The following is a 14651-nucleotide window of genomic DNA, read 5'->3' on the forward strand; positions in this document are numbered from 1 at the left end:
TATAGTCCAAGAAACGTTCTTATTAATATAACAGTACGATGATTCTCAAAATGGAACAATTTATAAAGCAAACTTTTGTTTTGAACCGACCTATCAAAGACCTTATATCTGTCCGTCATTAAACCCCCCCCTTGATATTTTGAAGAAGCTGTGTATTTTATTTGTGTTTATATTCATCTTTTAACAAATTTATTTTTGTAATTTATCCGTTTTACAATGTAGATAAATTCACGTCTATACCCATATATCAATATCACCAAAAAAAATTAGATATGTATTTAGATATTAAATCTTATAGTGAATAACGAACAAACGAGGAAGACAAAGTTTTTTAGAAAAAACGTTTCTATCGAGATCTCGGATTCAATTTATATAATGAATCATATAATCAACGAATAATCGAGATCCCACTGTAGTACGGCAAGATTTCGGCTTCATAAAAAATGCATGTAATATAAATCTTCAAAAAGTTCATAATAATGAACTAAAAAGTTTCTATACAATTCCATTATACTTCAATTATTGCAGGAGTTACAGAGATTGCAATTTTCTTAGAGAAGCGATTTATCTTAATTACTATTTCAAATTAAATAAATGTGTATATATATAATAATAATTATTATTATTACGTATCGCTAAATATAAATACTTTCAAGGCAGATTCAACATAATGTTTCTTCTTAACTTACAATAAACTCTGTCAAAAATTTGCTCCATCATTACAAATATATAACTCGTGCAATAAATGAAAGTTTTGGTATTCATAACATAAATAATGCAAATATACTTTTAAAGGTATTGTCATAGTCTGACGTATATGTGACAATATAAAGATGTTTTGATGTTTTTATATATTGCCTTGTATAAACACTCTACGTAATAAAACAGCGGAGGAACTTACGCGAAACAGCATTCCTCAGCGTTCAACAGATCTTGGGAGCAGATCGATCGTTAATTGGACCGCTAGTTTTTCGTAAAGAAGTACCTCGTCGAATTTGATCCATAAGAGAATCTCTTACTTGAGTTGGATCCATAATGGGTACACGATTACCCATAATACGTCTGACACTGGCGGACCTACTCGTTACATTGTTCCCTTGAAGATTCTGTTGTTGCTGTGCTAACTTAGCATTTAACGTTTCAAGAAAACCAGATGATGTTTTAGAATTCTTGGTCATTTGTTGATCTGTGGAATGTTTCCTTGCCGGTTTTGGACTGCTGCTACTAGTGCTATTACCACTTGTACTATTAATAAGTTTTGCATTGAGTGCAGCCATAAAACTCTGACCTACACCTCCAGGGCCTTGCCCTTGATTGCTTACTGCGGCAGTAGATATTTGCGTTTGAGTAAAATGCGTTCCGCGTTCCTTTGAAGTGGAACGGACAGTAGTAGATGAACGTTCAACAGACGTACAAGCTGTCTGTAATATTGTACTATGTTGCATTACGTTAGAAGTGTTAGTGTGTCCTTGTGCACCAGCCTTGCGTAAGAGTGAAGGACTAGCTGGTGTATGACGCAGTTCTGTCAAAGTTCGTACTGTTTCTGATACGGAAATAGATCTGTGATATGAAACATAAGTTTCTCTAAATGTGCCAATTATAATACAACATAGTTGTACATAAAATGGAAAATACATACCGTTGAGGAGTAGGACTTGCTACGGGCGAAGAACCCTCTAATAGGAATGCTGGCGGTGGTGGAAGATTTTCAGTATCGTCGCAAATATTTTCTATGCTCTCTTCGTTGGGATTAGTTACAAGACTACTAAAGGTAGCTGTAATAATAGTAGACGTACGTCTAGCCGGAGGGGGTGGCCTAGTAGCTTGCTGCATTGATCCTCTACGCGAAAGTAAAGTTGACGCAGCTCCAGGTACATTCCAAGTATTTTCAGTCTGATTATGAATAGAATGGGAATGCGGTAAAGTAGTCTGACTTCCGTATCCACTACTTGACTCCACGCTTGATTCCGATGTTTGACTTCCTCCATCTTTTTCCGTACCTTCGACCTACATATATTTTACATAAAATAATATCATACATATCTTATTCGTAAACAATAGAAATTAAAATAAGATCTTTAACCTTTAAAAATATACCTTGTCATTTCCCGATGCTGGCATTGAAGAAGGGGGAGGCGGTAAAGGGAACTGCATTTCTTGTGCACGACTAGCAGCTAAGTTTGCCAATTCATGCATGTTTACATACATTGGTTGTTGGAGTTGATGTGTAACTAATTCTGTATCACAGCATAAAATTTGATTCAACATAAATAATTAAATATTATTATTAAATAAAATGATAGAAACCTTTTGCTAAGTGAGCTGGAAGCGGTAATTTAGGTTTCCCCCGTGGACTACTGGGTGGTTCAGTTTTAACTGTTGCTGATGGCCGTTCTAGGCTAGAACATCTATTAGGTATTGGTGGACGATTTCCATTATTTCGACGCAATTGTATTCTTGATAACTGTTGGTTTGAGGAAGAGCATGAAGAGGAAGAAGAAACTGGAGAAGCTGGCTGACTGTGACAACAATTATTTCCCTCTTGATCGGGTGCTTGGAATGTGTAAACACTAAGTGCTGGTCTCTGATGTCCCTTTTCATAAGCTAAAGTAATAGTTAATTAATATATATAAATAATCATAAAAATCTGTATCATACATACATAATCCACTGTATGTGTATATATATAAATGATCATCTATTACCAGAAGAGATTGTATGAGGCCTTTCGTTAACAGCATTTTGACTTTGTCTATCAAACGTAGTAGAAGTTTCCTGTAAATCAGGCCAAGTCGAAGTAGTTACAGGTCTTGTAACAGTACATCCAGTACTTTGATTATATTGAGAAGAGACATTTGATACCTATAAGAATGAATTAACTTTAAAGAAAATAAACAATACTACATATATCATATATTGTAACAAACAAGCTTTTAAAAAAAAATAAGAAGTGAACTATTCTAATAAGCAACTAATTGTAAACAATTTTACCTGATGTTCAGAAATAGGTTGTGTATATAACGTATCTTGAGAAGTGAATCCAGAATCACGGGAGCTGCCATTAGTTAAATGACGCAGCATTGCCATACTGCTGATGCTGGAAGGCCTGGCACCAACGGACTACAACGAGTATAACATCGACTACCACATACACTAAGCAGGTAGCCATCATGCCATAATCTACGAGCAACTACCTTAGTTGTGCTAAAGTAATGCACTAGCAGTGACACTAAATAATCATGCACTATATAATATAATATAAAAAATCTAAATTCTTTTAAAATGAGAAAAAAGAAGCTATAATTCAACACATAGACCTCAATCAATATCTATGTACCTGAGAAAGGGATCTGTGCCATGGATATCCAGATGGACTTGGATGACTCTTACAAGATCCACTGCTACTGCTTGTTAAAGAACTGATTGAACACATAGAGCTTTTTCTTGATCCTAAAGATAAAGAAGGGCTAGAAGGAGGAGTAGCTAATGACCATTGTGTAACATCGCAGCCTTTTATATCTGTTATCACTTGTTCAGATGCAGGTGGTAGATGATGCGGCAAGGCTGCGTGTCTTTGCAATTGATCGGAAACTTCTTGAAGATGTGTCAATTCCATTAACATTGCTATCTCTTCATCCTTTATTTTGTTCATAAATTTACACATATATCATTTCTAATACAAACAAATGATTGCAAACATAAAAATAATATACTAATGTTACTTACAAGTACTGGTTTTAAAAATCTAGCTAGTAGACAGAATCTACCACGTTCTTCAAGCAAAGCTGCACGCACAGCTTTCCTTTCGGTCTCTTCCAAACTTAAACGCTTTTCCTGAATGACTGATTCTAACATTTTATTAAACTCAGCATCACTCTGCACAACTCCATGAATTTGTCCTTGTATCTGAGTATGCAAATGAGAAGTTTGACCCTTTCTGCCCTTTTTCTTTTGTAATCGCAATGTATCAGTCGATCTTTTCTTTAATTCTGCTCTTGCTTTTTTATATTCTAAAAAATCTCTTCTATGAGTATACAAATACAAAAAATTCTATATTCTATTATTTAATTTTATTTGGAATCAATTACCTTTGGCATGTTCCTTATCTAAATTAATCAAAGATCTTTTCCAGTCTTCTATTTTTTCTTGAAGTGGCATCACCAAGTTATCCATGATAGCACTAATTATAAATTAATATACATAAAAAAGAGTAAATGAATAATATATATATAAGTTACAATATGATTACATATTATTAATATTACCTTGTAAATGATTTCATACGATTTTCAACTGCTTTATGCCTTAAACATATTCTTGTCAAAGCAGTTCCAATTTCTTTCGTTGCACCTTAATTATGAAAAAAAAGACATAAGAAGAGAGATGACATGCTTTTATACTCATTCAATATTGACAATAATAAACGTTTCAATGAACTCTTACCTCTAGCATTAGTCGCTACATCTGCAATTTTTTGAAAAGCTTCTAAATATGCTGATAATGCCAAAATGGCAGCTCTAGAAAATTAAATAATAACTTGTTCTAAATTTAGGTTATCTCAACCTGATACTAATCTTATTAATTAATTTGGATTAATAATAAATCAGAAGTATGAAAATTTAATGGCAATGTAATCGTTACCTTAGGGATGAATGCAGTTTTGTAGCTTTTGAGATCAAGTCTTCCCAAAGTGGGGTTCCATTCTGCAAGAAATTATTTTTAAGGAACAATTTAAAAAAAAGAAAAATATCAAAAAGAAAAACATAACACGTAAAACAAGTACGAAACTTTATTCATTTCATTCTCGAAAAAAGAAAAACAAAAAAGGAAATTTAAATGAGTGATTAGAAAGAGAGAATACTGATATAGATTAAGAAAAACTATTTAATATATTACAAACAAAAATACGGACTGTAATATTTATAAAGAGATTAAAATGGAGACGTAATAGACGATACGTAGGCGGGAAAGGGGGGATAAAAAGAATAACAACAACAAAGTATTTTGGAAAGAAAAACAATATGAATAATTGACATAAACAATTGTTCTCTTACCTTCATATCAGTAATTATCTGCTGAAAGAGACCGCCTAATGCGCTGCACTCTCTCTCGATCGTCGCATCCATCTTTTGAAAGAGAACTTCAAATATATACAACTACCGTCTGCGGTACGCGATGTACATATATGTTTTATTATCCGATTCCTTTCGACAATTTACTTCTTGTCATCCACATGAGTATCCAATGAATGTTTACCTTTCAAATTCATTTTTACGGTATCGTTCATTTTGATTTATTGACCAAGAAAGTTGTCAAGATGTTTTCGTTCCTTCCTAATTTTGTTATTATTATTATTATTTTTATTTATATTTATCGAAGAATTAGATTAACAAGGGATACCCTTTCCTCATACACTTGTACCTTATTCGGCCGTCCCGAACGTTTTGCCACGAACGCTTTGACATCAATCCTTCCACAACAGAAATGAACCAGCTTCCACTACGAAATACTTCATCTTACCACTCCTATTATCTTTTTTTTTGTTTTCTTTTTTCTCTACTTTAGAGCTTCGTTATAATAATTATTATTATTAGAATTATTATTATTGTTATTATTATTATTATTATTATTATTATTATTATTATTATTATTACAGAGAGAATAAAACCTTCTCCGATCTTTTTCTTCCCCTCAATTATTTTGCTATAAACACTATATCTACGAGAGAGAGAGCTACTCGGAGTCAAACGCGACAGAAGTATGTCGATTCAATGGATCAAGTATGGCTCGCGTCTGCGTACGATACTGTTTTCATTCTCATTTCTCCGCTCATGTCCGTCGATACAACAGTATGCATAATGATATACAAGATATTTATTAGCAAATCACACGATCAACCCCTTTGAATTTTAATTCATTTTATATAACCGCCAAATTTAAATCTTCCTTCTTTTTATTTCAATTATATTTAAATGTGAAATATAATATTAATTTTTTTTATTTTCTTTTTCTTTTTCTATACACATTTACTGTCGTATTTTTTAATCTCATTATTCTTATGATATATGTGATGTATGTCTTCTATTAATTTTATTTAATTTACATGCAGGATGTTTCAAAATCTGTGGGGATAACTTCAAGGATGGTTTCGGTATGCTAAAATAATAAAAATAAACTTATACAATATGTTCAACATGTCTTTGTCTCCAAATTATAACTACTATTGTTTATAGTTTATGAATTATAGTTGTTTGTATGAATTTGTATGATTACAAATATTTAGATGAATACTTTATCTTTTTTTTATCACATTTTGTTAGATCTGTTATAAAATTCGTTTTATATCATGCTATAATGTTTGTTCTCCTTTTTTTCTCTTAATTCATTCCCTTTTGAATTTATTCTCTAAGTCAAGTGCTTACCGAACACACACACACACATATATATATGTATATTTGAAAATATTCATTTAAAGAAATTTATATTTTCTTCTAATTTGACTAAAAAATGTATATTTCAACATGATTTTTATACAAAATTAAATATAATTATATTAAATTTATGTTATAACTGTACCAAGTGCAACAAATATTTGTTATTGCATTAAATAGAAAACCGAAGTATACATTGAAAACTGAATTAATAATCTTTTCCAACCAAGTGTTAGTATGTGAGTTATTTTTTACAATATTACATAAACGCATATAAGTGCATATATGCACAGCTATATCTGAATAATAATTAAAATCTTGATTACTTTCTTTTTTTAATTTATCGTTTACCATAGATCAAAAAATTGCAACTATCGTTTATGTACAATAAAATGTAGTCTGAAACATACATACCAAATATTGTACTATTAGTATAAATATATAAATAGTAAAATATATAGAAAACTATTATCATTACCATCATTTCCATTTCTATATACATTTTGATACACATAATATGGGGATGATTACAGATGATATATAAAGTATAAATAAAAGAATGATTAACGGTACTGAGGACAATGTTGTTTTATTATAGATTTCGAAACATCCGCGTGACCTATAATTAAAAGGAAAATATATTATATAAAACCTATCAATGAATTTATTATTAAAATTATTGAATAAATCTTACCAAGTTGTAATTCTATATACAATGCTAACATTATTACATGTATAGGTACATCACAGTCTATACCCTTTGATAACCAAACCTATAATAATCAAAATCAATTTACTGAGATTAAGATAAGAATTTATCACCAACTAATCCAATAAAATATAAATTATTATATTCACCTGTTTTAATGTTTCACCAGATTTATCAAGTTCACCACGTATAGCATAAGCAACTGCTAAGTTATAACGAAAAATTGCAACGCCTGTAGCAACAGTTGTTGGGTACCATGCTGTAACATAATATAATTTATTACACAAAGTGTGATATAATAATATACATTATTTTATAAATCATAAACATATCTTACAAAGTGTAAATAAAAATATTTATCAAAAGTTTACCTTTCACAGGTTTCAATACTACTTCTTCAATTTTGTCTTTATCCTTATCCTGAATTTCAGGTATAGAAACGAAAGTATTTAAATCTTGTATAGTTTCTGGGTTCAAATATTCGATTGCTTCATTAATTTTATCCATAAAAATCAAACTTTCAGCGGCATATAAATTACCAAGCATTTTATATGCACCAGGCACTTTATTCAGGCTTAATAATGCTTTGGCATGTTCTAATGCAACAACGTAATCTCCAAGACATAAAGATACATATGCGCTTGCAGCTAAGACATTGATCTTTAAATTCAATGCCTCTATCCTCATTGCTTGAGAAATCAAGGCGGAGTTCTGACTATCTACATATGGATAAATAAGTTATATGTCTGCTGATTTAATCATTGATATTAAAAAGTATATAAATAAATATTAAAAATATTCGTACTCAGATTATGTCCAGGTGTTAGTGCTAATGAAACTGTTTGAGGATTTGGAATTGTCGTCATAGATAAATTCAATTCACTAACATTAGGTAATAAAAATGAAGCATTCTTCAAACATAATAGGGCAAATTCTAAAGTAGTTTGTGGCATGGCGTAAGACAAACCATCTGTGTGGTATTTTGTATCTTTTGAAAGTGATGATGTTAAAATGATCTTTCTATGTATTCCAGAACCTATAACTTTCTGAACCAAATCTCTACGTCGTTTTGGTATATTAAAATCACTCTCATTTGTCTGAAAAGAAAAATAAACTTTTACTTTAATTTTCATTCAAATGTATATGCTCATAAAAAATTACTTGCCGATTACACGTACTGGTTTATGACAATAAATACAACATTCGGCCATTCTTAACCAAAGTTTAGGACTATTATGTAATCTTTGGGCAGCTTCTGTAAAACAGTCAAAAGCTTTTGATGCATGACCAGCATATAAATATGATGTACCCAGACTGTACATTAATTCATAATGTTTATTTCCACCAAGTGTGTACAATGGTTGCGAAGATAAAGGATCTTAAACAGATACTTTATTATTTGAGTTTCTTGAGAAAATATTATCAGATATTAATTGTTATAATTACCAGTATCTTTTACTTGCACACTTTCTACAGCAGTTTTATTTTCGTATAAAGCTTGTCGTAAATAAAAACATGCTAAATTTGGTTTACCCATGGCTAGATGTACACACGCCATATTATTATAATATAAGACCGCAGAAAATTTTCCACATGATCTAGAAGAAAAATAAAATAATAATGTTAATAAAAAATATCAATATACGAATATTAAAATATGAAATAAATTTTCAAATTACTAACTTGAAATCCAAAGTTTCTGTAGCAAGGGAGTTTAACAATTTAATAGCTTTTTTATGATTTCCCTTTAAATATTCCAAATTTGCTTTCAAACATAGCGTTGATATATTCTTGAAAAATATTAAGTTAATACTTTATATATATATATAATAAAATAAAAAAATAAAATAATATGTATACATTAATATAATTATAGCTATTTTGATATACGTGTTATCTTACTACTGGAGTTCCTAAAGAAACTAATGTCTTCCATTCCCTTTTACATAATTTTAATTGATGTGTTAAAAGGTATATTCTAGCTTTATATTTTAATAGCTTCATTTTAAATAGATCAGTAACTATATCATTACTATCTTTCTTCTGTTCCTTCTGTTCTTTTACAACTTTCATTACGCCTTCTTTATCTACCGATGCAATCTTAGAATTATCCGTTGAAATAAATTGACTTTCAATATAATTTATCAGTAATAATGCTGCATCAGGTTGCTCCGTTATTATATGCAATTCAATTAGAAGCGAACAAACTTTGTGAGCTAAACTTTCTTCTAAAACATCAATGGAACTTTAGAATCATTTGTTCATTATTGCAAATAGATTGACATAATATTTGAGACAACTTTGTTATACATACCCATTGGTTCGATATAAGCAAATAATCTATTCATAATTTGTAACGCTGCAGTATACTGCCCAGTATGATATAACAAAACTGCTTGATTATATCTCATGACACATTTTTCAACATCATCTATAGCATCGCCCAAATCTGTAGTAGACATTTGTCCACATATTGCATTCAAACTTTTTCTCATTAATTCTGTTTTTTTCAAATCACTTTTATAGTATTCTACCACAACCTTATTATGCATTACTTTGAGATCCTTTGGCCTGAGAGTTTCCAATTTATTTAAATAATTTAAACAAGATGTATATGAACCTTTTTGAAATTCGAATAATGCATTTTGAGCTAATTCACGTTCCTGTTCTGTTATTACTGCCTGTCCAATATCTTTACTTTGTACTTCAGATATTTCAGCCATCGTAATATAATGAAAAATACAAAAATTTTACTGAAACAAACAAATCATTTGAAGAAACATCAATTACTGTAAAATTGTTATTTTCTATAATAATTCGATGTACATTCTTCTACTAACATTTAATTCTGCTAAATAGGTTAACTGTGTGTTTCGTTTCACTACATAATATCTATCTGGCCTTCGTCATTGATACTTCCAGGTGTTAACAGTGACGTATAACTTAGGTTACTAAGGGGGTCAAATGTGTGTATCTTTATATTATTTATACAAAATATTACATTATTATAATTATATGTATATATAAACAAGGAATATCTTATTTATTATTTTTATATTATTAAGAATCTCTAAATTTATTTAAAACAATAATAAAAAAACATGATTTAAGATACAATTGATATGTAAATTACAGTTTACTTGAAAGTAATTAAGAAATTAGTTTTAAAATAAATTTGTACAAAAAAATAAATTTTGATTTAGAATGTAACAATTAAAATGTTAATAGTTATAAAAATATATTTATAGAATCTAATCATAATAATATAATAACAATATACATTTAGTTAACATTAACGTTCGTTACAATAGACATATTTTCCAATTTAAAAGATAATATAAAATAAGATAATATAAATTAAGGCATTGAATATATATAATAAGTATATGTATTATAATATATATATTATAATATATAAGTATATATATTATAATAAGTATAAGTATTATAAGTATACGTATAAATGAATATTTATACATATAATTATATACATATATTTTTATTCGTATATCAGAATATTCATATACTATTGAATATAATTTAAAATAATGAAATGATTATTAATATAAATAAATTTTTATATTTTTTAAATCATTTTAAAATCATCTGTCTATTTATCTTTTATTTATACATAAATGATTATACTTAAGTATTTATACCTTTTATTGATAAAAAAAAAGATGAATACTTAATTTTTAATTTCTATGAACAAATTTTACAAGGAGGCATTAGTTTCTTAAGTTACTTTCACAGAGAAGTAATATGATATTTTCAAAAAATCTGTTTATAAAGTTATTTTTATGTAACAAAATATCATATCTTGTATCATCATTATATTTCACAATAATGGTTTACGTTATTAAATGCGATTCTAGCGAATAAAATTTCCAATTCTTCCGTCATGATGTGAACTTATAAATTAGTACTCCTGCAATAGTAACAGCAGCCCCACAAATTAGACTCCAAACGAGTTTGTTTGAATCGCGGTTTTTATTGTTATTCTTGTGATTTTTCGTACTTGCACCACTCATTTTCTGTGTTCCGAGCATTTTACGATAAAGAATTTTTTCATGTTGCGCATCTTTCACATTTTTTCTCTTTAAAATTGCTAATTCCTGTCGAATAGCTTTCGATTCTGGATCTAACTTAGCGGCTTGAAGAAAAGTAGCGTATGCTAAAGAATGTTCTCCTTTAAGATGATAAATTCTTCCTGTAAATATAAAACATATGTTCGCTTATTATATTTGAGAAAGACCATTTAAATTCTAACATCTAAAATTGAATGAAATGTACATTTATACTGCATTTATAAAGTTACGATTAATAATACCTTTTCTAAACAATGCTTTTATATTTTGTGGCTGACATGTTAGAACATTCTCTACATTTTTTAATGCAGCATCATACGCTTCAGTTTTTATTTGAGCTGCAGTTAAATTATTATATACTGCCATACGATTTTCTAATAAATCCTGCAATTCTGTGTCAGTAGCAGATTCTTCGATTTCATCGGTAGAGGAATTGTTGGAAGGAATCAAAAAATCTAGAGCTCTTCTATAGCATTGAATTGCAATTGTGTGCTCATTTCGTGCGAACCACCAATTACCACGTATTCGTTTTTTATTTCTGTAACGTAAAAACAATGTACATGTTAAAACTTGTTACATCAACAAAGATTGAACATATAACTTAATCGTAATCATAATAATTACCCAATTTCTTTTCTCTTACTGATGCTAAGAGTTTCTATATCTGTTTCTAATTCAACCGATTTTAATTCAACCGAATACCAAATAGTAGCATTAGGTGGAATATCAGGTTCACGTCCTAAAGTACCATAAGCAAACCGCGAAGCAACTTCCACTACTGCAACTTCACCTACGTTCATTAGAGCAATTGCTAAATCTAATCCCTACGTATATAAGAAAAAAAACACATTATATATTTCAAACACATTTAACAAAAAATATTTAATGAAAAATTTATTTCACTACAAAAAAGTAGGGCACATTTTACCTGAATAATTTCAACATCACCTAATTGTATAGTAATATTTTCATGATTTTCTACCAGCTTTCCATTTTCTAATACACCAATCATTTTCAGCGTACAATAATCTGTTGTATTAGGACGCGTTCCATTCTGACCTTGTATTATAACTTTCTTTTTCAATTGTCCATTACCAAGAATATCAATCCATTCTTCTAGAGGATGATCGGCTAAAGCTGCTTTAGTTGACGGATCTTTACGAACGATATCAAAATTTAAATCTTTGCGAATGAAATCAGTCTGAGTTTTTCCTGTTTTTATTTCCGTGTTTTCCATTGCTACAAAGTAAAATTATCAAATTCTTATTATTATTGTTGCATAACAATAATTCAAGAATATTCAAACATAATCTCTTAACATTAGATGAGTCATGCAAATTTAGAGGTTATAATAAAAATAAAACATTATATTTATCAATAGATATGAATAAAAAACTCATGATAATAATAATTAAATAATATAATATTAATAATGTGTAATTAAAGAAAATGCTAACTCATCTAACCTTTAATAGAACATAAGAAACAGTTAATATGCTAATTTCTCAAAATTAAAAGAATAAAATAATACGATTATTATTTATACCTTAATATTTTAGAAGATATGAAATTAATAAAGTTTCCTAAAACGTTAGTTTATTTCTCACATTTGAACATAATATAATATGTGGACTACCGGCAGAATATACTTATAATGTGAACTAGGCAACGTAATGATGAGATCGATAATCGAATTTTCATCGAGAGTTTTTCTTCCTTTTAATTGCATACATAAGTTTTTGTTAGATACAGACAAGGAGATGGGAAAATAAATTCAAATAATTATTCACTGTTTTTCATACGATGTGTTAAAAATAGAACCTAATTATCATTATGAAGATAAGCGAAAAAAATACACTTGTGACGATAGTTATTCTTTTTTATAAAACTCGTTGTACCATATGGTGATGTGTGCATATATGCACATCATTTGCAAAGGTTTTTAAACATCTGACTTATAGAACTAATATTATCTCCAAGTAATTTTTATTTCGAACTACAATCAGAATTGAAATTTAGAAAATATTAAAATAATTTTAATCGCAATCGGAATTAGTCGACAAATTATCAGGGGTGCCTATTTGATAGCATACAGTAGTGTATGACAAAATCTATTGCAGACCAATGATAGGTACCCACATTACTTGCACGTGCGCGTGCGCAGTGGTGCGCATTTCAAGTCTTGATGGTTCATTCAACTTCACCTTTGACTACATACAATTTAGTCATCGATGAACGGCAGTTGTTCGTCGAACGTCTTTGTTCTATAAATCGCTATTATAGACGACAAATCATACAAATAGCAATGAGGATAATTCTACTTCTTAGCCTTGTGGCTATAATTTTTTGTTTGGCCGCCCATGCTGACGATAAGGCAGTTAAGGGACCAAAAGTAACTGATAAGGTAAATATGAATTTTCATGATAAAAATCATGATCCTTTGAATGACAGTTATACGATGAGAATTTTTTTGTTCATTGTATTATTATTCTAACATATTTAGGTATGGTTTGACATTCAAATTGGTGGTAAGGATGTTGGAAGGGTTGAAATTGGTCTCTTTGGAAATACAGTACCAAAAACAGTACAGAATTTTGTTGAACTTTCTAAGAAACCTGTTGGAGAAGGATACAAAGGAAGCAAATTCCATAGAGTTATTAAAGAATTTATGATTCAAGGAGGTGATTTCACTAAAGGAGATGGAACTGGAGGTTAAATATATTTTTCTTTTATACATTTAAAAAAAAATATGTTTTTGACATCGCTTAATAATATTTCAATGAATTATTAAATTTTCTTTTATAGGACATAGTATTTATGGTGCTAGATTTGCTGATGAGAATTTCAAGTTGAAACATTATGGCGCTGGATGGTTATCTATGGCAAATGCTGGTAAAGATACCAATGGTTCCCAATTTTTCATTACTACTGTACAAACTCCATGGTTAGATGGCAGACACGTTGTTTTTGGAAAAGTAATTAAAGGAATGGTATGTGCCGATTTAAAAATACTAATATTGTTAATATATTAATTCTATTTATTTTAATGTATTTGTTATATTTTTCTAGGATATTATTAAAAAAATAGAAGCTGTATCTACCGATAGTCGAGATAAACCAACAGAGGATGTTGTTATTAGCGACAGTGGAGCAGAATCAGTACCAGAACCATTTGGGGTATCTAGAGATGATGCTACTCAATAAAAATCAATTTATGTAAAAAATATGCATGGCGGTTATGTTACTAACAATGCAATTTTGATCACTGTATTATATTCCAATAATATGTAATTTCATACATAAATATTACTTCCTATAATAAAAAAAAATTTTATAAATATCTGTATATGTTCATAAAGAAACATATTTCGTTTATATGACTAATAAAAGTGAACGTAATTTGTTTAAACGATTGTTTAGATA

The 14651-nt window shown here is 29.2% G+C and overlaps 4 protein-coding genes and 1 long non-coding RNA gene across 9 annotated transcripts; 2 read left to right on the forward strand and 3 right to left on the reverse strand.

Moving 5' to 3' along the window:
* Positions 1–192: 192 nt before the first annotated feature.
* Positions 193–5926, reverse strand: LOC122521877 (protein MTSS 2). Of its 4 annotated transcripts, XM_043642603.1 has the most exons (14): positions 5422–5926; positions 5055–5333; positions 4642–4703; positions 4444–4517; positions 4266–4350; positions 4089–4180; positions 3727–4010; positions 3338–3637; positions 2992–3120; positions 2706–2862; positions 2308–2604; positions 2098–2237; positions 1640–2007; positions 193–1560 (listed from the first exon to the last, which is right to left on the reverse strand). In XM_043642603.1, the coding sequence occupies exons 2-14, from the start codon at positions 5124–5126 to the stop codon at positions 924–926; spliced, it is 2697 nt and encodes an 898-aa protein (XP_043498538.1). In that variant the 5' UTR covers positions 5127–5333; positions 5422–5926; the 3' UTR covers positions 193–923. The 4 variants fall into 4 exon arrangements, with proteins under 4 accessions (XP_043498538.1, XP_043498540.1, XP_043498539.1 ...); XM_043642605.1 differs by lacking the exon at positions 2992–3120 and having other exon boundaries at positions 2706–2775; positions 5422–5925; XM_043642604.1 differs by lacking the exon at positions 2992–3120 and having other exon boundaries at positions 5422–5925.
* Positions 5766–6350, forward strand: LOC122521882. The gene is made up of 2 exons (XR_006304943.1): positions 5766–5849; positions 6110–6350. It is a non-coding gene; the product is annotated as an uncharacterized LOC122521882 (long non-coding RNA).
* A 424-nt stretch (positions 6351–6774) lies between these two features.
* Positions 6775–10156, reverse strand: LOC122521878 (CCR4-NOT transcription complex subunit 10). 2 transcript variants are annotated; one of them, XM_043642608.1, is made up of 12 exons: positions 9981–10156; positions 9455–9893; positions 9043–9368; positions 8824–8930; positions 8587–8738; positions 8319–8395; positions 7946–8237; positions 7512–7859; positions 7290–7399; positions 7126–7204; positions 6910–7050; positions 6775–6830 (listed from the first exon to the last, which is right to left on the reverse strand). In XM_043642608.1, exons 2-11 carry the CDS (start codon positions 9861–9863, stop codon positions 6995–6997), a joined length of 1956 nt encoding a protein of 651 aa, XP_043498543.1. In that variant the 5' UTR covers positions 9864–9893; positions 9981–10156; the 3' UTR covers positions 6775–6830; positions 6910–6994. The 2 variants fall into 2 exon arrangements, with proteins under 2 accessions (XP_043498543.1, XP_043498542.1); XM_043642607.1 differs by having other exon boundaries at positions 8319–8518; positions 9981–10153.
* Positions 10157–10868: 712 nt separating this feature from the next.
* LOC122521879 (peptidyl-prolyl cis-trans isomerase FKBP8) lies at positions 10869–13300 on the reverse strand. The gene is made up of 5 exons (XM_043642609.1): positions 12775–13300; positions 12157–12467; positions 11853–12052; positions 11471–11766; positions 10869–11350 (listed from the first exon to the last, which is right to left on the reverse strand). The coding sequence occupies exons 2-5, from the start codon at positions 12463–12465 to the stop codon at positions 11040–11042; spliced, it is 1116 nt and encodes a 371-aa protein (XP_043498544.1). The 5' UTR covers positions 12466–12467; positions 12775–13300; the 3' UTR covers positions 10869–11039.
* Positions 13301–13383: 83 nt separating this feature from the next.
* LOC122521881 (peptidyl-prolyl cis-trans isomerase 5) lies at positions 13384–14637 on the forward strand. Its single transcript, XM_043642613.1, has 4 exons — positions 13384–13632; positions 13732–13939; positions 14034–14218; positions 14298–14637. The coding sequence occupies exons 1-4, from the start codon at positions 13414–13416 to the stop codon at positions 14430–14432; spliced, it is 747 nt and encodes a 248-aa protein (XP_043498548.1). The 5' UTR covers positions 13384–13413; the 3' UTR covers positions 14433–14637.
* Positions 14638–14651: the final 14 nt, after the last annotated feature.

Source organism: Polistes fuscatus, unplaced genomic scaffold (genome assembly GCF_010416935.1).
Source record: "Polistes fuscatus isolate 324 unplaced genomic scaffold, CU_Pfus_HIC Scaffold5, whole genome shotgun sequence".
Taxonomy (NCBI): domain Eukaryota; kingdom Metazoa; phylum Arthropoda; class Insecta; order Hymenoptera; family Vespidae; genus Polistes; species Polistes fuscatus.